This window comes from Brassica rapa, chromosome A07 (genome assembly GCF_000309985.2).
Source record: "Brassica rapa cultivar Chiifu-401-42 chromosome A07, CAAS_Brap_v3.01, whole genome shotgun sequence".
NCBI lineage: Eukaryota > Viridiplantae > Streptophyta > Magnoliopsida > Brassicales > Brassicaceae > Brassica > Brassica rapa.
The window spans coordinates 28,172,186-28,194,507 of record NC_024801.2 but is presented as its reverse complement, the minus strand read 5'-3'; the positions used below and the strand labels follow the sequence as shown (position 1 = coordinate 28,194,507).

At 39.0% G+C, this 22,322-nt stretch overlaps 6 protein-coding genes across 11 annotated transcripts; 2 read left to right on the top strand and 4 right to left on the bottom strand.

Moving 5' to 3' along the window:
* The first annotated feature begins 261 nt into the window (after window positions 1-261).
* Window positions 262-4,156, top strand: LOC103832371 (U-box domain-containing protein 35). 2 transcript variants are annotated; one of them, XM_009108362.3, is made up of 9 exons: window positions 262-607; window positions 702-781; window positions 857-978; window positions 1,077-1,319; window positions 1,398-1,722; window positions 1,797-1,898; window positions 1,964-2,371; window positions 2,921-3,682; window positions 3,758-4,156. In XM_009108362.3, the coding sequence occupies exons 1-9, from the start codon at window positions 427-429 to the stop codon at window positions 3,809-3,811; spliced, it is 2,277 nt and encodes a 758-aa protein (XP_009106610.1). In that variant the 5' UTR covers window positions 262-426; the 3' UTR covers window positions 3,812-4,156. The 2 variants fall into 2 exon arrangements, with proteins under 2 accessions (XP_009106610.1, XP_033130443.1); XM_033274552.1 differs by having other exon boundaries at window positions 2,921-4,156.
* LOC103832370 (transcription termination factor MTERF2, chloroplastic) lies at window positions 4,027-7,310 on the top strand. The gene is made up of 7 exons (XM_009108361.3): window positions 4,027-4,819; window positions 5,423-5,560; window positions 5,654-5,899; window positions 5,975-6,088; window positions 6,221-6,403; window positions 6,478-6,695; window positions 6,778-7,310. Exons 1-7 carry the CDS (start codon window positions 4,292-4,294, stop codon window positions 7,112-7,114), a joined length of 1,764 nt encoding a protein of 587 aa, XP_009106609.1. The 5' UTR covers window positions 4,027-4,291; the 3' UTR covers window positions 7,115-7,310.
* Window positions 7,311-7,490: 180 nt separating this feature from the next.
* Window positions 7,491-12,520, bottom strand: LOC103832369 (pyrophosphate-energized membrane proton pump 2). Of its 2 annotated transcripts, none has more exons than XM_009108359.3 (15): window positions 12,271-12,520; window positions 11,658-11,991; window positions 11,339-11,542; window positions 11,087-11,238; window positions 10,842-10,989; window positions 10,635-10,767; window positions 10,180-10,352; window positions 9,935-10,055; window positions 9,505-9,692; window positions 8,918-9,355; window positions 8,667-8,831; window positions 8,435-8,590; window positions 8,236-8,347; window positions 7,917-8,136; window positions 7,491-7,828 (listed from the first exon to the last, which is right to left on the bottom strand). In XM_009108359.3, exons 2-15 carry the CDS (start codon window positions 11,754-11,756, stop codon window positions 7,729-7,731), a joined length of 2,409 nt encoding a protein of 802 aa, XP_009106607.2. In that variant the 5' UTR covers window positions 11,757-11,991; window positions 12,271-12,520; the 3' UTR covers window positions 7,491-7,728. The 2 variants fall into 2 exon arrangements, with proteins under 2 accessions (XP_009106607.2, XP_009106608.2); XM_009108360.3 differs by having other exon boundaries at window positions 11,658-11,957; window positions 12,271-12,427.
* Window positions 12,521-12,809: 289 nt separating this feature from the next.
* Window positions 12,810-15,600, bottom strand: LOC103832368 (RNA pseudouridine synthase 3, mitochondrial). 2 transcript variants are annotated; one of them, XM_018652779.2, is made up of 9 exons: window positions 14,975-15,234; window positions 14,861-14,902; window positions 14,614-14,772; window positions 14,156-14,203; window positions 13,992-14,072; window positions 13,787-13,903; window positions 13,620-13,721; window positions 13,392-13,550; window positions 12,810-13,318 (listed from the first exon to the last, which is right to left on the bottom strand). In XM_018652779.2, the coding sequence occupies exons 2-9, from the start codon at window positions 14,894-14,896 to the stop codon at window positions 12,941-12,943; spliced, it is 1,080 nt and encodes a 359-aa protein (XP_018508295.1). In that variant the 5' UTR covers window positions 14,897-14,902; window positions 14,975-15,234; the 3' UTR covers window positions 12,810-12,940. The 2 variants fall into 2 exon arrangements, with proteins under 2 accessions (XP_018508295.1, XP_009106606.1); XM_009108358.3 differs by having other exon boundaries at window positions 12,812-13,318; window positions 14,992-15,600.
* A 197-nt stretch (window positions 15,601-15,797) lies between these two features.
* LOC103832367 (V-type proton ATPase catalytic subunit A) lies at window positions 15,798-20,129 on the bottom strand. Of its 3 annotated transcripts, XM_033274554.1 has the most exons (22): window positions 19,955-20,129; window positions 19,701-19,813; window positions 19,422-19,548; window positions 19,255-19,310; window positions 19,098-19,154; window positions 18,903-19,014; window positions 18,789-18,826; window positions 18,604-18,705; window positions 18,441-18,497; window positions 18,281-18,352; window positions 18,095-18,196; window positions 17,960-18,022; window positions 17,747-17,879; window positions 17,551-17,657; window positions 17,275-17,469; window positions 17,096-17,182; window positions 16,895-16,999; window positions 16,682-16,779; window positions 16,514-16,592; window positions 16,336-16,424; window positions 16,119-16,249; window positions 15,798-16,056 (listed from the first exon to the last, which is right to left on the bottom strand). In XM_033274554.1, exons 2-21 carry the CDS (start codon window positions 19,776-19,778, stop codon window positions 16,135-16,137), a joined length of 1,872 nt encoding a protein of 623 aa, XP_033130445.1. In that variant the 5' UTR covers window positions 19,779-19,813; window positions 19,955-20,129; the 3' UTR covers window positions 15,798-16,056; window positions 16,119-16,134. The 3 variants fall into 3 exon arrangements, with proteins under 3 accessions (XP_033130445.1, XP_009106605.2, XP_033130446.1); XM_009108357.3 differs by having other exon boundaries at window positions 15,798-16,249; XM_033274555.1 differs by lacking the exons at window positions 18,789-18,826; window positions 18,903-19,014 and having other exon boundaries at window positions 15,798-16,249.
* A 413-nt stretch (window positions 20,130-20,542) lies between these two features.
* LOC103832366 lies at window positions 20,543-22,278 on the bottom strand. Its single transcript, XM_009108356.3, has 3 exons — window positions 21,626-22,278; window positions 20,954-21,062; window positions 20,543-20,832 (listed from the first exon to the last, which is right to left on the bottom strand). The coding sequence occupies exons 1-2, from the start codon at window positions 22,029-22,031 to the stop codon at window positions 20,986-20,988; spliced, it is 483 nt and encodes a 160-aa protein (XP_009106604.1). The 5' UTR covers window positions 22,032-22,278; the 3' UTR covers window positions 20,543-20,832; window positions 20,954-20,985.
* Between the last annotated feature and the right edge of the window lie 44 nt (window positions 22,279-22,322).

Sequence of the window (22,322 nt, the reverse complement as noted above, 5' to 3'; positions counted from 1 at the left end):
AATATGCAAAATGTTACAAATGTTGTAGTAAAAGAATCATAACATTGAAAGAAATTAATGTTCTAGAAAGTAGTTTTTATCTACCGTCCGTTGCAAGGCAAGTTTCAAGAGGTGATTAAAGAAGTGATAAAGATCTTCAAATTTAGACCATTTGTTACATTATTTCAATATTCAACACGTTGAAACAAAAAAAAAGAAGATAAACCACAAAAAAAAAATTTTCTCTTCTGAAATTAGATTATAAGCCAAAAATAAAACCCTTAAATAACAACACCATTAGAAAAAGAGGAAAACCTTGAACCCATTCATTTGTTTCATCCATAAAGAATCGTTGACCAATCAAAGTGAAGTTATTATCTTAACGACTCAAGAGAAAAGAGATTAGGTTATCTTCCTTGGTACACAAGAAACATAAAGGGAAGAATCATGTGGCTACCAAAGGCAAACAATGGAGGAAAGAAAGAAACAGGAAGTGGCTCAGTTGCAGTTGCAATAGACAAAGACAAAGGAAGCCAACATGCTCTTAGATGGACAATAGAGAATCTTGCCTCTCGAGGCCAAACCATTTCTCTTATTCATGTCCTCTCCAAATCCCATTCTTCTTCAGGTTCTAACTCTAGTTCTCACACTCACCATGAAACTATTTTCACCATTTTAGGGTTTCTTCTCGCGTGTTTATCACGGCAAGTTTGTTTTTTCAGATATTGAAGATGCACAGCAAGGGGACAAGATAGCGAAAGATCTCCTTGTTTCCTTCCACTGTTATTGTTCTCGCAAAGAGGTATTCAGACAAGTTTAGCAGAATCAAATTTTCTTTTGACCTTTTAAGGGTTTTCTTAACACTTTCTTGGAGCAGATAAATTGTCAAAACGTATTACTTGAAGATGCAGACAAAGTGAGAGCTATTATCGAACATGTTTCAACTTCTGGAATCGAAAACTTAGTCGTTGGAGCCCCTTCACGTAATAGCTTCATGAGGTATTATTACAGTATATATATATTATTATTCTTCCTTCTTTCAGATTTTTGTAACAATATGTCTGAATATAAATCATGTCATCATCATGTTTGAGTAGACGATTCAAAACAGATTTGCCAACAACTGTGTCAAAATCAGCTCCAGACTTCTGCAATGTTTATGTCATTTCAAAAGGAAAGATTGCTTCAGTGAGAAATGCAACTCGTCCTGCTCCTTTTAAAAGCTCAATGAAGTCATCTGAATATGAAAATCAGCAGCCTGTTACTCCTTCAGACCATAGCCACTCTGCAGTTAGTACACCATCTAGGCCAAGCAAATCAGCTGAAGCAGACACTACAAGGTAGTAACATAACTGATGTCTTATGGTTTGTTTACTCTAAAAGATTTAGAGACTTATGTTCTGTTTTTTTTTTTGTAGGTCACCGTTAGGGAGACGACAAGTTAAACCTTATGGGGACTTATATGATTCAGATAGTGACCTATCATTCATAAGCCCATCTTCACATAGAGAATCTCATGACATCTCCTTCATCAGCTCAGGGAGACCAAGCGTTGACCGCTCTTCCTTCACACTTGACTTTCCTGAGTCTGGAAGAAGCTCAAGAATCTCAACAAGCTCAGAGCAAAGCATTGGGTCACATCGCTTGGGGATCAAGTTTAGTGATCCTGGTTTCCCTAATGATTCATCTACAACATTCTCTGAAGAGAGTGGTGGAACATCTTCATATTCATCTCAAAGCGTGGTTAGTAACTCAAGACCCTTCACTTCATTTAGAAGGTTTGCTTAGATTATGTGTGTTTTGTGTTGTTGTTTCAGGATGATGTTGAAGCTGAAATGAAGAGGCTGCGTCTAGAGCTAAAACAAACCATGGATATGTATAGTACTGCCTGCAAAGAAGCTTTAAGTGCAAGACAACAGGTAATATATAAGCATCTGAAACTTTATTTTGGTTCTGTTTACTCAATCCTAAGTTTTTTTTTTAGGCAAGTGCACTGCAGAAGCTGAGAACAGAAGAGGAAAGAAGGTTGGAAGAAGCAAAGAGTTCAGAGGAGGCAGCAATGTCAATAGTGGAGAAGGAGAGAGCTAAAGCCAAAGCAGCATTGGAAGCTGCAGAAGCTGCAAAGAGACTAGCAGAAGTTGAATCTAAGAGGAGAGTTAACGTGGAGATGAAGGCATTGAAGGATCCAGATTCATTCTCTCATGGATTTGTTAGGTATAGGAAGTACACAGTTGAAGAAATAGAAGAAGCCACTTCAAACTTTGATGAGTCTCGAAAGGTTGGAGAAGGAGGCTATGGTCCTGTCTTTAGAGGCTATCTTGATCACACAAGTGTTGCTGTTAAAGTCTTACGCCCTGATGCAGCTCAAGGAAGATCACAGTTTCAGAAAGAGGTAATTAAGAAAACAAATCTTACAAGAATGTTTTCATCTTTACAAACAAAATTCTATAAATTAATACTAGATAAATTAATAAACATAATAAATTATAAAAAAAATTGATCTCAAGTTAGGCCGATATAAAATATATTAAGACTCGATAAGATAATAATATTCAGAAAATTCTTATGTAAATTGATAGTTCCATTAAAATCTTAAACTAATAACTACTATCAACATAGACAAAACATTTTGTTGTTTATTTTTTTTCAAAATGAATTTTATCTCTAATTTTATATTTAGTTCTATCGAACAACTATAAAAGTGAATTTAGTATTCTATGTATGTATAATATATATATAACAATATAATGAAAAGAGATGAAATTTAAATCTATAAATTTAAACAAATATATAATATTGTGAATGAAATATTCCTTTTTCCAAATAAATATATTTTAAAAATATAAACCAAAATAAAAATAAAAATTCAAATTAATAAATTATCATAGTTCACATCTTATTATTCTATAGAGTTTTTAATATATGTTTTAATGTTTTGTAGGTTGAAGTGTTAAGCTGCATAAGACATCCAAACATGGTGCTTCTTCTTGGAGCTTGTCCAGAATTTGGGATCCTTGTGTACGAATACATGGCCAAAGGAAGCTTAGAAGACCGTCTCTTCATGAGAGGCAACACACCGCCGATTACTTGGCAGCTACGTTTCAGAATCGCTGCAGAGATAGCCACAGGACTCCTCTTCCTCCACCAAACCAAACCCGAACCAATAGTCCACAGAGACCTCAAACCAGGAAACGTCCTCTTAGACTACAACTACGTGAGCAAGATCAGCGACGTAGGGCTAGCAAGACTAGTCCCCGCAGTGGCAGAGAACGTTACACAGTACAGAGTCACATCAGCCGCAGGAACGTTCTGTTACATCGATCCTGAGTACCAACAGACAGGAATGTTAGGTGTGAAATCAGATGTGTACTCTCTAGGGATCATGCTTCTTCAGATCTTGACGGCGAAACAGCCGATGGGTTTGGCTTACTACGTTGAGCAGGCGATAGAAGAAGGGACGTTAAAGGATATGCTTGATCCAGCAGTACCGGACTGGCCAATGGAAGAAGCTTTGTGTTTAGCTAAGCTTGCGCTTCAATGCGCAGAGTTGAGAAGAAAAGACAGACCTGATCTTGGGAAAGAGTTGTTGCCTGAGCTCAATAGGTTAAGAGACATTGGTGAAGAGAGTTTAGAGAGTGTGTTCTATGCAGGTAGCCAAGGAAAGTATCCAAACACTAGCCAAGTCTCCATTATTACATCAACTGTGAGTTTCTTTTTAGGTTTTGGTCTGATAATGCTAGTAAAGTTTTTTTGTCTGATGTTTATCTTTTTTTGGCAGAGTGATCAGTTCATATCGAACCCGGAATCTCCAGCTGCAGAATCTCAGTCATAGCTTTCGAATCATCTTGTTGAGTGTTAAACAGAAAAGCTTTTCAGGAGTGAAAACAAAGGCAGAGCAAGTTTCTTTGGTGGTTCATCAGAAGCTTGAGGAAGAAGTTAGCGTAGAGAGCCTTAGAGAACATAACGCCTTACTGTCAGGCCCATATGTAGGCCCATCAAGGGTATAAACCCAGTTCATCTGAGACTATGAGTTGCATAATCAAATATTTAATTACGGCTTATTGCATAGGCTCATATTCAGGCCCATAAATGGTATAAACCCAGTTCATCTGAAACTGTGAGTTTTTGTATAATCCCAATTGATTAATGTAAGGGCCCATTAATAAGCCCAATTGTTCGGACCGGTTTGCGTAAACCGGAGCTGCTAGTTATTAAAACCCAGATAGCTTCAGATAAACCCTGTAATAATAACTCTCTTCTTCTTCTTCTTCATGTGGGTAGAAGCAAAGTATTGGTCTTTGTCTTCTCCATCATGTTAATGGAGCTTTCTCTCAACACCTACGAAACGATAACATTGATTTCTCCTCCTTTACAATCCCTTAACTTTAATTCCAACTCTCTCTTCTTCTCCCCTCGTCGCTTAACCTTGTCCGGCGGCCGAGTCTCTGTCTCCGCCTCGTTTCACCACGGAGAGTCCAAACCTAGCTCTGATTCTCCGCAGACAAACCACGATGACCAGCTCTCACTCGCGCAGGTCTCTATTTCAGTGTTTCTCCGACAAGAGATTGGTCTGTCCGAAGCCGATTCAGACTTTATCTCTCAGAATTGTCCAAAGTACACGAGGATGATCGTGGAGGGCGTTAGGGATTTGGAGGAGTGGGACTCGTGGAAGGGGAATGAGGGTTTAGGGTTTAGTGAGAAAGTGGTTTACATGGTGAAGCAGAAGGGTGATGGTGGTGGTAAAGTTGCCTTCTTGGAGAGTCTTGGATTGAGTTTGTCTTCTGCTATGTACTTGGCTCACTACGTCTCCTCTGAATCACTCCCAAAGCTTCTTGATAAGGTACAGAACAACAGTTTGTTCAGTTCATTTACATTGTGTCTAAATTGCAGAACTAATATCACGGATACAGTAGTTGAAAGAAGTATTGGTTCTGCATCAAAATCGTTAGGTGGTGGTTAGGCTGTTTAGATGGGCATTGGACCAATTTTTTGAACTCCTGGACTGATTTTTTTAAATCAAAATCAATATTCAAGAAATCGCTAGGTGGTGGTTAGGCGTGATTACTGTTTAGACGGGCATCGAACAATTTTTTGAACTCGTAGACTGGTTTTTTTAGTCAAAATCAATGTTCAAGAAATCGCTAGGTGGTGGTTAGGCGTGATTTTTGTTAGGTAGGCACCTGGACCAATTTTTTGAATCCCAAGACTGATTTTTTAAAAATCAAAATCAATGTTCTAGATGGTGGTTAGGCGTGAATACTGTCTAGACGGGCACCTTGACCAATTTTTTGAACGCCTTTTAAAAATCGTTTTTGGAAAAATTGTTTTGTGCCGCCTAGACCGATTTTTAAAACACTGATCAAAATGGAGTTACTAGTGTTGTCTGATTAAGTTGACATGGATCTGGATTTGGTACTGAATCTCTTGGATTTGGTCTTTATAGGTTAAGTACCTGAAGGAAATATTCTTTTCTGGCAGTGATGAGAACGGTCTTGTTGGAACCTATGCACGGCGAATGATGCTCTACTTATCCATTCCCATTGATGAAGATGTGCAGCAAACTCTATCCTTTTTCGAAAAGGTTTGTTTAGTCTCTCCTCAGTTAATAGCATCTCATCTTTTTTTAAGAAGCAATGTGTTTTTTAGTAAGATGGATGTTAAATGTGTGCTTTAGATTGAAGCAAGGCGTGGAGGCTTGGACATGCTAGGCTCTGTAGACGCATCTTTCAGGTTTTTGATAGAGTCGTTCCCTCGGCTTCTTCTACTTTCAGAAGAGAATGATATGAAGCCTTTGATTGAGTTTCTTGAAAGCGTTGGTGTTCCTAGAGATTGCTTTGGGAAGGTGCTTTTATTGTACCCTCCGGTTATGCTTGGCAAAGCTGAGGAGATGAAAAGAAGGGTAGCCGCAGCTATGGAGAAGGTATATGCATTGATTCTATATTATTATCTTGGAGTGGTTTACTGATAATAGCAAAATGGGGATGTATTGATTTAGGTTAGTGTAGTGAATAAAGATTCTGGAAGAGTGCTGATGAAGTATCCGTGGATTCTTTCACCGAGTATCCAAGAAAACTATTCACGCATCGTCTCGTTGCTAGAGAGTGAATCGGTAAGCTTGGTTCAAGACTAAAGTAAAACAGTTCTCAGCAATTAAAATATTATGTTAAGCTGTCTGTTTATCATTGTTGTCCCATGATTGGTTCTAACCAGACAGTGTTTGTATGATTTTGCATTGTCTTAGGTGCTCAAAACGGATATTGACCATGCAATAAGGAGATGGCCATTACTCCTCGGTTGCTCAACGAGTAACATGAAGCTGATGATAAAGGAATTTGATAAACTAGGTGTTAGAAATAGAAGGATGGGAAAGGTTATACCCAAGAGGCCTCAGCTTTTGTTATATAAACCACAAGAGTTTCTCAAGGTAAAAAGAAACCACTAGCTTCACAAGATGTGTGTACTCTTTTTACCTTAAATGATTCTTCATCTTGGAAACAGGTTGTTGCCTTTCTGGAAGATTTGGGGTTTGAAAAGGAGATCATCGGTCAAATACTATGTAGATGCCCCGAGATATTTGGATGCAGCATTGAGAAAACTCTGCAGAAGAAGCTCAGCTTTCTCACTCGTTTCGGTGTTTCCACTACTCATTTCCCAAGAATCGTAAAGAAGTACCCGGAGTTTCTCTTATACGACGCAGAGAAGACAGTGCTTCCTCGGTATCTATCTATCTTTCATCACTTTAAGTGAAATCTTTCTTTATCATGAGCCTTGATTTTGTGAAATCATTTGCTCTTTCAGGCTTAAGTACCTGATGGAGATTGGGATATCAGAGAGGGAGATTGCCTTCATGATACGTAAGTTCTCACCGTTGTTAGGATACAGCATTGACAACGTGCTTAGACCGAAGTTAGAGTTTCTGGTGAATAACATGGAGAAACCGGTTAGAGAGGTGATAGATTACCCAAGGTACTTCAGTTACTCACTGGAGAAGAGGATAAAACCGCGGTTTTGGGTACTCAAAGGGAGGAACATAGAGTGTACATTACAGGAAATGTTAGGCAAAAATGATGAAGAGTTTGCTGCTGATTTCTTGGGTTTAGGAGAGCTTCATCAAACTCACAATGAAAACTCTTAGATTATTATATAGGCTACAAGTTCCTTTGATAGTTTGGTGATGTCTTTGGAGCTTCTTCAGTTTTGTTTGTTTGTATTTGTTCATATAGCTGATAGTGTGTTTTTTACTTGTACTGTTCTTGTGTGCAAGTGTATGTTTTGTTTTGTGGCTATTAATGCTAAGTTCTTACTCACTGAAATTATTAAAAGTTGTACCTCTCTTAAAGAAGCCTATAGAATGGTAACACTCATGTATTAATCAAGAGTAAGGAGTGGTAGAAAGATGAAATCTAGTAGAGTGAGGGTCAAGAAGATCCATATAGGAACACATGTATTAATCAAGAGTATAGAGTGCTAGAAAGATAAAATCTAGTAAGTGAGGGTTAAGAAGATCCGTAGAGTCAAAGATGTGGTTGATTAAAATGTATCTAGAATTGTTAAAAGTGTAACTAAAATCTCAAGAAACAGAAACATCTCATTTATTCAGATGAAATGAACACACAAAACCATCAATCCCATGTGAGACGCATTCATAATCATTACCAAGGTCTCTCTCTCTCCCTATCTCTATGTCTATGTGCAAGAGATGGTCTTTAGTGCAAACAAACAGCGATGGATAGGTGTAATGGTTCTCTTTCAGAGGAAAACCGGAGCCATTACAAGGGTTATAGTCGCGAGCATTTTGATGAGCACATGAATGGAAGGACCAGCCGTGTCCTTGAACGGATCTCCCACACTGCAAAATTTTCAAATGAAAGCTCATGAGAAAACCCCATTAACGGGATATAAATTTGATTGAGATTTTTTTGATGTGAAATGCTTACGTATCACCGGTCACGGCCGCTTTGTGAGCTTCACTTCCTTTGCCACCGAGTGCACCGGTCTCTATGTATTTCTTTGCATTGTCCCAAGCACCACCCGCTGTGTTTAGGAATAATGCCATTAAGATACCAGAGACTGTTGCAAACATGAGCATAGAAGCTACAACTTTAGCTCCCAGCAGGGGTTGTCCCGTGTAGTATCCCAGGACCCGGAATACCAAACCTGAGAGAGAGTCCAAGAGGTTTGTTTAGGTCACAATCTTCTCGATTCAGTTAGTACACGAAGAATAAGCAGACTACGAAGCATGCATTATTAACTTACCAACTACAATGGGTGATGCTATAGCTAAAGCCCCTGGCTTTATCATTTCCCTCAAAGCTGCAGATGCGACGATGGCAACACAGCGACTGTAATCTGGCTTCTCCTTGTACTCCTGTTAGAGGAGGTTATTTTTGCTAGTCAGCAACGACAAAGAAACACAGGAAACGAGAAAGCCCTCGAAATGGAAAACTATGCTCACCATTATGCCAGGCCTCTCAATAAATTGTCTTCTTACTTCGTTAACAACCTCTTGTGCAGTTCTGCCAACTGCTGCGCATGCCCAAGCACTAAAGAGGAAAATAAGCATGGAACCCAATAATCCACCTACGAAGACTTCTGGGATAGCTATATCAACCTGTTTTGATCCGAGGATGAGAATGAGACGCTGTCTGAACATGGAGGATACAACAAAGGTTTGCAATAACATTTACCTCTTTGAAAGACACACTAGCAAAAGCTGAAACCTCGTCCATATACGCACTAAAAAGAAGGAATGACGCAAGTGCAGCAGATCCAATGGCAAACCCTTTTGTTGTTGCTTTTGTGGTGTTCCCAACAGCATCAAGAAGATCAGTGATCTCACGGACACTTTCAGGCTACACGAGACATTTATTACGTCTACATTAGTATATATATATATAAAAAACAGAGAAGCCTTTCGAACCAATCATGTGACATTTACCTGCTGGCTCATCTCGACAATCCCACCAGCGTTATCAGCTATGGGGCCAAACATGTCCATAGTAAGAACATAAGCCGCAGTGCTTAGCATTCCCATTGTAGCAACAGCTGTTCCAAATAGCCCTCCAGTGGGGATTCCGTTTTCATCAACTAGTCCCGAGGTATTGCCCAGCCAATAAGCAGATATTATGGCAACACTTATAACCAAGACAGGAAGAGCTGTCGATTCCAGACCCAAGCTGACTCCAGCAATTATATTGGTACCGTGACCAGTCGAGCTAGCAAGAGCCAATGTCCTAACAGGCTCATGCTTATAGTCTGTATAATATTTGGATATCCATACAAAGGCATAGGCTGTGATGATGCCAACCAACCCACATAGAGCGAAACTGAACCATGCTGATGGAGCTTGTTCGGTGTACAGCAACCAGCGAGTGGACTACAAAACATAAATAATGATGTCGGAAGAAGATTAAAGAAATAAAAAGGATTTCGGGTATCGTATATGTGCACTTATTTGCATGTGTGCGAAAAATCAATGAGAAGTTTGAAGCAAAAAGCAGCATTGATTCTCAAAAGAAACATTACCGCGCCAAAAGTCAAAACCGCCAATATAATAGTTAGAGAATATCCTTTCTGAAGTACGGCCATTGGATCCTCTACCGGAGATTTAACGCTAGCATCACGTGTTCCTTTGATTGATAATATACCAATTGATGATATTACCAGGTCAAAAGAATGAACAACTAGAGGAAACAGGATAAAGCCTGAAGGATCTGCATAATACATAAAAATTCAAGTAAGCACATATTTTATCATTTAATTCCTAACTTCATATTGCTAGAAATCGTAGCTTATGTTTCCGACAGCAAGTAGAATTTTATGATCTTAAGTTCTCTACATTTCAAATTATAATCCTAGATGTCGTTTTGATTTTATCAGCATTAGTCAGGAACTGAAACCATATATCAGATGTATTTCATGTGAGAAGTAACTTTAAAGAGAGATCTCTACAAACCTTCAATTTTGCACTTCTTAGCCATTGTTCCACCTAGTATCATAGCGCTGATAATTTCTGCAGCTATACTTTCAAATAAATCAGCACCTCTGGCAGCACAGTCCCCAACATTGTCTCCAACCTACAAGAAAATAAAAATACTTACTTTTTAAGATCTTGAATTTTGACGGGTATACTGCAGAGTTTACACTGAACGTACACAGAAAATGTGAAAGTGAGAGCCAAAAAGGGCAAAGATGGAGTACCAAATCAGCAATAACAGCAGGATTTCGAGGATCATCCTCGGGAATACCCTGCTCAACTTTTCCGACGAGATCTGCCCCAACATCAGCTCCCTTAGTGTATATTCCACCACCCAACTGAGCAAATAAGGCGACAAACGAAGCACCAAAACCATATCCCACGAGAAGAAGAGGCACTGTAAAGATATAGAAAAAAAATCAACCAATAAATCTAACAAGCCAATAGATCATGGAAAATATGCAGCATTCAGCAATGAAATTCTATGAACACCGTTTCTGGTTGAGAATATAGGGTTGACTGCTCAACACAGGTCGTAACATAATCAAGAAAATATCACTGAAAATGATCCTTTGAAAAGATAAAAATAATCTTTTGAAGTCCGTACGGTGATGTATAGCATATGCAGACGCGATGAAAATGTAATTCACTTTCTTAGAAAGCAGAACAGAGGACTTACGGTCATTAACACTCATTGCGCCTGGTGAATCCACTCCCAACCAAACATAAAACGTAGAGTAAAGGATAGCGATACCAATCACAGCCATACCAACAACAACCAGGGCTGAAAACCCACCAGCACGAACGGCTATCTGCATTATATATCCTCGTTAGTATTTGGTGATTTGTGTACGTCGTGCAAAAAAAAACAAAATTTAAAAAGAACCTGCAATGCCTCTCTCGCAGATCGTCTAGCAGCACTGGAAACCCGCACATTAGCACGAACTGACACCCACATTCCAACATATCCAGCAATACCTGAGCATAGCGCCCCCAAAAGAAATGCGGCAACAGTAATATAAGCAGACATCGCCCTACAGTAAACAGTAACATAAGCTAAGTATCATTCATAAAAACAATAACAACAAAAAAAATAAAACATATCTTGTGTATGTAATCATGCATATTCACCTTCCTAAACCAGCAGCCTCTTGCTGGGGAGTCAAGCTACGGAATAGATATATGCAAAGAATCACAAAAGCTAGCAAGATGGCCATCTTGGATATAGTACTATACTGCGTTCTGAAGAACCCTTCAGCTCCATCACGTATAGCATCTGATATCTAGAAGTAAGAGAATCACCCTCACAAATTAGAATCAAATGGGAACAAAAAAAGAGGGCAACATCATGATAAACAACACATAAATAGAGTGAGCTTTTACCTGAACCATCTCTGGAGGCCCTTCATCTTTCGCTAAAACCCACTTGGTTAGATATATTGACAAGAGGAAGCTGAAGATGCATACTATGAAGACGAACAAGATGATAGGAGAGGTACTAGCTCCCATGTAAAAGATCGCTCCAAAGCACAATAGTAGAATTATTGAAACAACACGAACATTCAATTTCCTAAGAATCCGAAATATCTGCACACACAAAAAAAAAACGAACTTTTTACAACCAGGAATCAAAAAAAGCTAAAAGAAATAACATTTACAGAATCGTAATGATCTGACGCAAACAATTAAAAAAAACACTAACCAGCGGACTGTAGGTTTTACTACGCATGTTGGGAAAAGCCCTGGGCCTGTCACTGAAAGACATCAGACTGGCCTGCTCAACATCTTCATCCATCATCATGTTTTGAGCCGAGTTAGCCCTCCGGACTATAGGCTGAGACGTAAAACCAGTGCTATGGGGCAACTCACCCCCAGAACTTGGACGCTGAATTTTCGATATACACTACAAATCTTCACCCAAACGTTAGAACAAAACCCTCTGAATCAATCAATATCTTCGATCCCAGCTTCTTCAAACTTTCTCAGTCGGTGTTGAGTAGAGCTGTCACAAGAAGTTTCCACCACAATCAAATCTCCTGAGAAAAATAGAAAAAATGTATTAACTACTGATGATTCTCTTCACCTACCGAATTAAAATTAAATTCCCTATAACCAAATCAAATTCACACACAGCGCATGAGACCCCCCAAGATCTAATCGAGTGTGATTTTCACTTCGAAAATCAAAAACGATGCATCCTACTTAATTCACATAACGACATTATTTCAATCGCGTTAGATCTAGCTTCCGTACTAACAAAAATTAACATGATCTAGACCTAGAAATGAATGCGTTCGGCAGAGAAGAGAAATTACACGGCTCCAGAGGGGAATGATCAGAAGGAAACCGCCATTAACGAAAACTTCCCCTGCGACGAAGAATCGCTCTCTCCTCTCCTCCTCTGTCTTTGTCTCCGATGACTTTTCAGAGAACTTTCGGAATATTCTTTTTCATTTTTTGTTCTATTTTCTTAAATTAATAATTACTCTCACTCCTCAGTGGCTGAACAGTAATTTCACGGGGAGTGACACACTTTCTCCAATGAGAAACTGCCACGTGACCACTCTCTTCTACGTTACTGATTATGGCTCGAAGCGTCCAACTATTACAGAATTATATTATCCTAAAGGCCCATCAATTTTAAAATGCTTCCTTGTTGAAAAATATTTAAGCCCATATATACGAACTTAAGAACCACCATTAACTTTATACATGCAAATGAGCATCTCTAAATCTTTTCAATAGTTGATTGATTCATATAATAGCATTTAAAAGTAAACTTATCATCTATATTTTTCTATTAAATAGATATATTGTTTTTTCTATGTTTTAAAAAAATAATATTTTATATGCATATTATAGTAAACCCCATTTCTATTTTGTAGAAAAAAAATAGCAAAATACATTTACAATACAAATATACTCAAAATGAAAGCTGGGAATTACAGGAACTGTTAATGTTAACAATAAAAGGAACCAAAAAAGCTACACCAAATATGAAGACATGATGTTCCAACTGATCTTCATATGACTAGGCATCGAAGCTACAAACCGCAAGAGATCAGGTTTGCTGCTGATCCCTGGGTGAAGCGGATCTGCTTCCCGTTGGCTCAAGACATGGAGAAACTTGGCGATGTTCGGAAGCACCATCTCCCGGCAATGCAGATGCAGCAAAGGAACTTTAGACAAGACGCTTCCCTTTTGGATATCAAGACCTTCTGGCCTGCGCAGTTTATACTGTTTCCCAGTGGTTGGCTCTATATCGACCTGAGGCATCTGTTTCCATCTCTTGTGGATGAACCAACCGTACTTATAATCGCCTACTATTGGAGTGCCGAGAGCTTCAGCACAGTGTACGCGTAGCTGTTTTTGAAGAAAGGGTTAGTGAAACAACACACAAAATGGTTCACAAGAGGATTAGTGAAAGTAGTACTACCTGATGCTTTCTGCTAGTGATAGGACGAAGTTCTAACCATGAACACCCGTTGATCATTGGTCCCAACACTCTATACTTTGTTATTGCTTCTTGTGAAGTCTTAAAGCCTGAACCTTGAGCTAAAACCACCCTGTCTGTTTTCCCATCATCCAGTAGCACCTAAACACAGGGTTTTTCGAATCATCTTCCAGATTCAGGCATCATCAGTAAGTATAATGAGAGAGATACCTTTGAAAGAGGCGCTGAGACTATTCCTTCCTTGTCTTTTGGAGAACCAATCACCAGTGCCCAGTATCGCTGATACATTGCTTCACATGCTTTGTTCCAAGCCTATGATTACGCAACATTCTGGTCAACCTTTTGCATAGTAGGTCTTAGCGTGTTAGTGTTCGTACCTTACACCTTGAGTTTCTCCCTTTGAAATCACTGAACACGGAGTGAAGATGATCTATACTTTCTTTGGTTCGACCCATTACTAAGAGGCCACTAGTTTCCCTATCAAGACGATGCACCTGACCACAGAGAACTCAAATAAGATTTCCAAAAAACAAAATGAACTTCTCCAAGTAAACGGTAGTACAAAGAATATGTGAGTTTTACCAATCTAGGACCTTCATCGTTACCATAAGACAAAGCTGCAGCTGCAAGCGCATCCATGCTGTTATGTATAGGCACATTCCCCTGAAAACAAACAATGATAAATGATTGAATAATCAACAAGAGAATGTAACAGCTGTACAAGAGCAATGAGAAAACTCTATTACCTTGACCGGAAGCTTAGGTGGCTTATTAAGAACTATAATAGCAGAGTCCTGCATTGCAGAAACAAAAGGTTAAACCAAAACCAATGTTTTTTAAACCGGACCGGAAGCTGAACCGGATAATTATTTGGGTCACGGTTCAATATGGTTTCAATAATTCGGTATAATATTTTTAAATATAGAAATTTTAAAAGTAAAGTTAGTAAATATGATACATAATTAAAATATAAGTAAATATCAATATAAAAATATGCATATAAACTAATTTTTTTTTCATATGGTTAGTTTATAAATTTTTGATAGTTTTTCAATCCGACAGCTTGACCGGTCGAACCAGCTATTAGACCCAATCCGGCTAGATAACCGGTTTATGGTCATACCTGGTCCAACCACGGGGTCGGTTTTAAAAACACTGACCAAAACAAACCAGTCTGTGTAAAAGCTTAACTACAATGCGTTACCTTGAAGCGGACAAGCCTCTGAAGATAAGCAATTTCGTCTGCGTTGGGATACAAGGTACCACTCGGTATAGTGTCATACCTCTTAGAAATTCTCGTTTCAGCGATTGAAACAGGCAACCAGAGCTTATCTCCTACTTGCATCACCTCGTTATGCTTAACCTGTGTTACAACTAACAAAACTCAAATCCTAGAAAAATGATCACACCAACAACAAGAAACAGAACAAAGAAAAGATCAAAACTATAACCTTTCTCATGGCTCTAACTCCATCTTCTTTCTCCATCACAACCTGCCACAAAGAAGCAATGAGTGTTTCCTCTGTAGTTTTAACCAAAATGTGGTTTTGATTAAGAAGTGTTACCAGGAGAGGAGACTCACAAGGCCCTTTGTGAAATGGGATTGGATAGTCTTATCATTGACTTCTTCGAAGTAGTATTTGACCCAGCTAATGGCAGTGACGTGGCCGACGTCTCCGTCAGCTCCGTTAACGGCGTTTTTGCCCGGTAACGGATGGCCGGGGAAAGGAGGCAAATACATGAGCTGACGTGGCAAAGGTCCTGTCTTTGGAGGTCCCAGGTGTGCTATGTTGTTTGTCACGCGGATAACCGCCGGTTGCGGTGGAGCAACTCTTGAGAATCGCCGCGTCGGTGATGCCAGGTAGGACTGAAGGAAGCTGTTGAAGCTAGTTATCGTCTTGGTCTTCCACATGGGGAGAGGTTTTAGTATAAGACGAAGATCTCTCTGTGTTTTAGATCAGAGCGCCGGCTAAACGGCGATTATAGCTCCCGGCGGCGGAAGACGAAGAGATAACTAATAATCCAAGTAACTTTAAATGGGCCTATTGGGCTTTTATCTAATTAGGCTTCAAGAATCTCCCAATCGTGTGATTTCTATATTTCAAAGCATCATAATAAATTTGATAACCAACGATTTTAGGTTAAAATATAGATTAGGATCAACAAAAAGATAAAAATACAGATACTAAAAATGTTTTTAAAATATAAATTAAACATTTTCTCTAACGTCTGGGTAATTAAACATCTTTATGATATGTAATTATTTATACAGTTTATAATAAAATTAAATTAAGAAAATTTTATATTTGAAACATCAAAAATTATTAAACATTTTACCATATTATTTAAACAAATATTGTTACAACAGAAGGAAAGATGAAAGAAAAGTACAAAATGATGATATATTATTATGAGAAAGTACAAGTATCCCCAATAGGTTTTGAAAATAAAAGAAATAGCTTATTGAATTGAGAGTGGTACATAATACCAAATACACAGTCACTTTGGCTTTGCACCTTATTACAATAATGAAAAACAAACAAAGAATCAAACATATTACACAGCACAGCCGGAGAAATTGTATGAAGTTCAAGAAGCTAAACTCAATCGATGGAGCAAACCAACCGATGAATAAAATAACCGACCACTATGATAGTTTGTTGTTGTCTCAAAAAACACAAGAGAACTTTGTGGAGAGAAGACTCACTCCTCTGACAGGCAGGCTTTAACGAGTTTCATCCTCCAAGGCACGGAATCCAGCAGTGAGATCCTCGTACAGTTTCTTGAATTTAGCCACTAGCGCTGCCTCACCTTCTGCTGGATCTTCGAACTTCTGTGACCTGTTTATTTCCACAAATTCACAACTTCAGTTTCAGACACATCTCACTATAGCTACATAATGATTGTTTCATTGAAGTTTGCTTACACTAAACGGTAGAAAAGATCTCCTAAGCGATGCTTGATGAGAGTGTAGGTAATCTTTTGACCGTCCATTCCAGCTGCTCTTTCAACCGACTGTTGCATCACCAACAACATTTTGAGACCAAGTTACAACTTTATACCAACGAGAAAATACAATTATACTTAACAAAGCATCTTGTTACCTGATTGGCTAGGTTGTAGAAATGGATAATGTTACGCATCATCCACACAGACTTGTAGAAAGGGCAGAACTTGTCATATCTGACAAAGATTCATCCAAAAACATTCACGAGTTAATAACCCGTTGAGAGATAACTAACAAAACGAAAGGGAGACAACAAAAATCTCACGGTGTGAAAGCGTTTTGAGCAAGGTAGTCTTCTCTCAACAGCTTAGCTGTTTCCAAGGTGATCTTGTCACCTTCAGCTAGCGCATCTTTTCCCACAAGCTGCACACAAAGTGTAATGGCACGTGTCAAATAAGTTCCTTCAGAATGTATTATCTGCTAAGAGTGGTTATTTTCTATAACTCGAGTTTAGATGCCAGGGATATGTGACAAGTACCTGGACAATTTCATTAAGATCATCTTCCCTCTGCAACACCTCTCTGGCCTTTGTCCTGATGTTGATGAAATCTGGATCGAACTTCTCATAGAAAGATTCCAATGCCTGAGAAAATCAAACAAATTTTTTATATATAACAAGAACTTCGAGATAGTATACCACAACAGGTTTTTACAAGAACAGGAATGTGTAAGCATATACCGTTGAATACTTTGAGTATGAAATCAACCAATTAACAGAAGGGAAATGCTTTCTCTGGGCAAGCTTTTTGTCCAAACCCCAGAAGACCTGCCAATAAATACAACCAAAATGCTAATTAACATATCTGATTATGTACTTGTACAATGGAAGAGAAACAGCCAGGAGCTAGATCATTTTACCTGCACAATACTAAGGGTAGCAGACGTCACAGGATCCGAAAAGTCTCCACCAGGAGGTGAAACAGCACCAACAATTGTGACACTTCCATCACGCTCTGGTCCACCGAGACATTTCACTTTACCAGCACGCTCGTAGAAAGACGCTAGACGTGCTGCTAGATAGGCAGGGTATCCACTGTCGGCAGGCATTTCAGCCTAGAAAAACACAACAAAAGGGATGTCAAGAAACTGAGGAAAGGAGAATACATACAGCAAAGTGAGAAGCAAAGACATTACCAGACGTCCAGAAATTTCTCTCAATGCTTCTGCCCAACGGGAAGTTGAGTCTGCCATCATACTAACATTCATTCCCATATCTCTAAAATACTCAGCGATGGTGATTCCTGGAGTTCATTGTATGTGCTTTATGTCATTAGAAGATGTGATATGGGGTTCATCAAAAACGATTAGACCTATAATGCCTGAAAATTACCTGTGTAAATGGAGGCTTCACGAGCAGCCACAGGCATGTTAGAGGTATTGGCAACCAGTGTAGTACGTTTCATGACAGATTCCTCACGGCCATCAGGCAACGTCATTGTCAATTGTGGGAAGTCCATAAGCACCTAATTTATGAGAAGCCATCACACCAATTTATATTAAGTGTGTAACCAATAAGGCATGTTTAGAAGGAGAAGAGGCATACCTCAGCCATTTCGTTTCCTCTCTCTCCACAACCAACGTAAACAACAGCATCGGAGTTGGAATACTATTTAAATAAGAACAAATTAGCTCTGAAAAAAACAATTGATATGAGAAAAATCCAAATGTCACAGCCTACCTTGGAAAGTGCCTGACTGATAACAGTTTTACCACAGCCAAAAGCACCAGGAATAGCACAAGTTCCACCAAGAACCGAGGGGAAAAGAGCATCAAGGACACGCTGACAACATAGAAAATGAAAATTATCAGCAAGATACGTCTTTGAATGACTATGACCATTGTATGATCAGATGTAACTAATCACCTGTCCCGTAAGTAGAGGAGTATCGGCAGCAAGTTTGGATGCAACTGGCCTAGGCGTACGGACAGGCCAGCTCTGACATATTATCAAACACACCAATTTTACAAAGTGAACGGATAGCTAAAACGTTTGCGAGTAGGAACAATTAAAGATGCGTTCAAACCTGAAGCATGGTGTACGACTTCTTAACCCCCTGGAACTCAAGTTCTAGCACTGTATCCTGGTCAATGAAAAACACAGTCAAAGAAAATCAATTTTTTTTTCCAACAGGAAGTAGTAGTTACAAAGGATCAACTCAAACAATGAAGGAAAAGCTAGACTCAAACCTTAAGGGAGTATTGACCAGCTGGAGCAAGGTAAGTGATCTTCCCCATGGCATCAGGAGGAAGGGCAACACGGTGAGTCATCAAAGTGTTCTCGAAGACGGTCTGCATCCAAAAGTTATGTTTGACTATCAGAAGAAAAAAAAACTAGTTCAATTAGATTAAGGAGGTGTGGCAAATGAACTTACAGCATACAAGTCACCACCAGTTATTGTGTCTCCCTCAACTGCAAACAAGGAAAATTACAATTGGCATCAGGATTAAGACCACGTTAACAGATATATGAGGTTAAAACACATTACCAAAATCATTAGGCTGGAACTCCCAGAGACAATCTTTGTCAAGAGCAGGAACAGAGACACCACGAGGGATGTACACATCACCAGATCTTTTCGCAATTGTCTTCAAAGGCCTCTGTGATATATTTTTAGGAATATGAAGAAATTGTGAGACGCCCTGTAATGTTATTAAAAAAAAATAGAAGTCATAAACTGAACCTGAATTCCATCGAAGATGTTTCCTAATATTCCTGGTCCAAGCTCCACAGAAAGAGGCTGAAACATTCAGAAACAAAAAAAAACATATGTTAGCTTCAGAAGAACAACACTAAGGAAAAGAAGCTAAAGCCAGAGATAAAAGAAAGAACTCACGGACCTTGTGTGTTCGAAGAACAGGGTCATTAACCGTCAATCCAGCTGTCTCCTCGTAAACTGGAAGTTGACAAACATCAGTTAAAAAGTAGTATCTCACTTTTACCGAAGGCCACATTTCAATCTTAGATCCAAAGTAGTAAAGTCAAACCACGGTAAGAACAAACAAACCTTGGATAGTGGCGGAATCTCCTTCAAGACGGATGATTTCTCCAATGAGATTATCATTACCAACACGCACTAACTCGTACATAGCCGCACCAGCCATCCCATCAGCAACCACGACGGGACCTGAGACCTGCATCACAGAGAAAAATGTCATATCAGATCAGATCAGATCATACGAGTTCCCAAAAAAAAAACAAATCTACTTCTCCCACAAATCTCTCACGTTGTATCAGATCGACCTTAACATCTATCCATCGTTTAAAAACAAAAGATGATAGATACCTTGCGAACGTAACCATACTCGCTCTCCTTCTCATCATCCTCGAAAGTCGTCAGCTTTCCTCCGTAAAACGCCGGCATTTTCAAATTAAATAAATTAAACTCAAATTCACCACCTGGAAAATGGCGAGATCCGATCAGTTACAGTCAATCGCAACTCTAATCGAGATCGGAGATCGAGGTTTTTAGATCAGAATAATTTAATAATTCAGAAAGAAACAAACAAAAAATTATCAGAGAGAGGTAGAGATCCTGACCAGTGTTGAGAGACAGGAAGAGTGGTCAGAACAAGAAGAGAGGGGATGCACGTTGTTGTACAAGTTAAATCTGATTGATTGATTCAATCGTGGAGCGATCCTCTACGTGACTGTTCACACGTTGCGGTTGTGGATTCGCCACGTGACTGATTATTTATGGGCTTTATAGTATCTATTTAAGGCCCAGCATATGGGTCCGCGTATGATTTTTCTGTGTTCCTTCTTGTTTTGATTTGCTTCATGCCTTCTCTCTGCAGTGAAACTTGTCTTTTTTTTTTTTTTTTTGTAATGGTACCCGCACAAACTCCAAAGACATGACTGAAACTAGGTCTTCCTTTTATTTCTGTGTGAATCAGTGAGTTCCACAATCTCTCAATGATCATATGCTCCTGTTAACTCAAATACACTTACTCTTTCATGATTTATTACAGCTCTATATCCACCATTGGTATTATATTGCCTGGTGAGAAATGTAATGATATTGTTTAACCTCCACACCTTATCTCGGTAGATTCTAATTTTGTAACATTGTTATGCTTTTTCAATAGTTTTGTGACATGCATTGAACAAAACAGTTTGCAATAAGTGTTAAAATGGGAGAACTGGGACCTGAGAGCTGATGGCGAATATATATACACAGGATTCATCAAACTGTTATAAGAAAGATTACATTGAAAACAGGGGGCTGAGCTACAACGCCTTTTCTTATTGTTTTTTTTTTTTACATTTCAGAACTTGATAGGATCTCATGTGTTGTAAAAGGTTTGCTTACTCTTACCCTATCTTCAAGTCTAAACCATGTCACGTCTTCACATCTGCTCTTGGTGGTTCAATTCCTGTTTGATCCGTGTTCTTAAAATCAACAAATCTTGTAGAATCTGCAAAGTTTTGACATTTTTCTCATCAGAGGCCAAAGAAATACAAGAAATTTGGAAATAGGCCGAGGCAAAACTTAGAAATCATGGACAGAAAAGTTATAAAAGATCAGCTCAAACGTACCCAGACAATGGTTTTAACGAGTTTTTGTTTGTTTACCCTTCCTCATCCTCAGAGTGAGATGCAGCAGTACCTGAAGCCATCTCCGTCTCCACCGATTCAGGCTCTACACCTATATTACAAAAAAGAGAATGATCAGGTTTTTTAACAAATGCTAAAGACATTGTTACCAAAAGAAACATACTTGACGCTACACGATGCGATCAATGCACAATACAAATGAATACATCATAGACCATTCTGTTTTAAAGGCACAATACAAAATAACTAACACTACATGTCTGTCTGACTTCTCAACTATAATTAAAGGAAACACTCTTTATGTTATTTCCCAAGCTGGTCACCCATTTCCATCACTAACCTTTAAACCTGTAATAACTTCCAAAGATTTAAGACAACGACAACTCTACAACAGACAAACCAAATCAATGTCCTTTTTGTCCATCAAATCTCGTTAAGCAAGTCAGAGAAAGCTATGACAAAACGTTACATATATAATCATCACAAATGTCTAATAGCGATTAGCCAAATACAGAACCTATACAGATAATAGATAAAAAAAAAAATGGATCCTTTTCTATGTAAAAAAATAAAAAAAAATCAAAGCTTTATCAAATCACGAAACAGAACACATTCAAACGCAATTACGATTAAACAGATATTAATATTAAGAACCTTTGATGAAGTAATCAGAACAAGGCCATCCACGACCCGACGCGACAGAGACTGACTCTTCATCGCCGATGGGATTCGCCAGCTTCTCAACGAGCTTAGCGATCCCATGGGACTGGGACCTACGAGGCGGGACCCAATACGAAGCGCCGGGAAGGAAAGGGAGCCAATCAGGCGCGGCTCGGCGCACCATTATCCGGTGCACCGCGTCCTCCAGCTTCTGCGAAAGAGGATCCGATTGCGACTGCGACTGCGACGCGGCGACATCGATCTCAATCAGCTCCCCGAGGTTAGAGCGGCGATTCGAGGATTGAGATCGGAAGAAGATGGATCGAGATGAAGGGAGGAGATAAGCCGCGGCGAATCGGCACCGGGAGAGAGAAAGAGACGGAGACGAAGATCGAGCCATTGTCGAGAGAGAGATTAGACGAGAACGGTGCGAGTTCTGTTTTTTTTCTGTTGCGGCGAAATTAGGACAAGACTATTAAAGAAAAAGAAGATATGTTCGGTGAACCAAACCGATAACCGGCTTTTTGAACCAATAACCAAACATTTCGGTTCGATTCGGTTAAGAAAAGAACTCCCAACTTATAATAATTACAGTTTAGACCCTTATGTTTAGAAATGTTATAGAAAGGTCCCAAAACTAATTTCTAATAAAATTATGACGGCGACATCAAAAGACAGTGTTCTTTCTTTC

Excerpts from the sequence above, each read along its gene's own strand:
- LOC103832371 (XM_033274552.1), top strand. The coding sequence starts at position 427 with ATGTGGCTACCAAAGGCAAACAATGGAGGAAAGAAAGAAACAGGAAGT. Across the intron at positions 608-701 it reads CAAATCCCATTCTTCTTCAG|ATATTGAAGATGCACAGCAA; the intron begins GTTCTAACTCTA and ends TTGTTTTTTCAG. Across the intron at positions 782-856 it reads GTTATTGTTCTCGCAAAGAG|ATAAATTGTCAAAACGTATT; the intron begins GTATTCAGACAA and ends TTCTTGGAGCAG.
- LOC103832370 (XM_009108361.3), top strand. The coding sequence starts at position 4,292 with ATGTTAATGGAGCTTTCTCTCAACACCTACGAAACGATAACATTGATT. Across the intron at positions 6,089-6,220 it reads CGTTGCTAGAGAGTGAATCG|GTGCTCAAAACGGATATTGA; the intron begins GTAAGCTTGGTT and ends GCATTGTCTTAG. Across the intron at positions 6,696-6,777 it reads GAGAAGACAGTGCTTCCTCG|GCTTAAGTACCTGATGGAGA; the intron begins GTATCTATCTAT and ends TTGCTCTTTCAG.
- LOC103832369 (XM_009108359.3), bottom strand. The coding sequence starts at position 11,756 with ATGATGATGGATGAAGATGTTGAGCAGGCCAGTCTGATGTCTTTCAGT. Across the intron at positions 10,990-11,086 it reads GAGGCTGCTGGTTTAGGAAG|GGCGATGTCTGCTTATATTA; the intron begins GTGAATATGCAT and ends TGTTTACTGTAG. Across the intron at positions 8,832-8,917 it reads TTGTCGAGATGAGCCAGCAG|CCTGAAAGTGTCCGTGAGAT; the intron begins GTAAATGTCACA and ends TGTCTCGTGTAG.
- LOC103832368 (XM_009108358.3), bottom strand. The coding sequence starts at position 15,321 with ATGTGGAAGACCAAGACGATAACTAGCTTCAACAGCTTCCTTCAGTCC. Across the intron at positions 14,073-14,155 it reads CACCTAAGCTTCCGGTCAAG|GGGAATGTGCCTATACATAA; the intron begins GTAATAGAGTTT and ends GTTTGTTTTCAG. Across the intron at positions 13,904-13,991 it reads ACGATGAAGGTCCTAGATTG|GTGCATCGTCTTGATAGGGA; the intron begins GTAAAACTCACA and ends CTCTGTGGTCAG.
- LOC103832367 (XM_009108357.3), bottom strand. The coding sequence starts at position 19,778 with ATGCCGGCGTTTTACGGAGGAAAGCTGACGACTTTCGAGGATGATGAG. Across the intron at positions 19,155-19,254 it reads CTGTTCTTCGAACACACAAG|CCTCTTTCTGTGGAGCTTGG; the intron begins GTCCGTGAGTTC and ends TGAATGTTTCAG. Across the intron at positions 18,706-18,788 it reads CTGGTGGTGACTTGTATGCT|ACCGTCTTCGAGAACACTTT; the intron begins GTAAGTTCATTT and ends TTTTGGATGCAG.
- LOC103832366 (XM_009108356.3), bottom strand. The coding sequence starts at position 22,031 with ATGGCTCGATCTTCGTCTCCGTCTCTTTCTCTCTCCCGGTGCCGATTC. Across the intron at positions 21,063-21,625 it reads TTCTGATTACTTCATCAAAG|GTGTAGAGCCTGAATCGGTG; the intron begins GTTCTTAATATT and ends TTTGTAATATAG.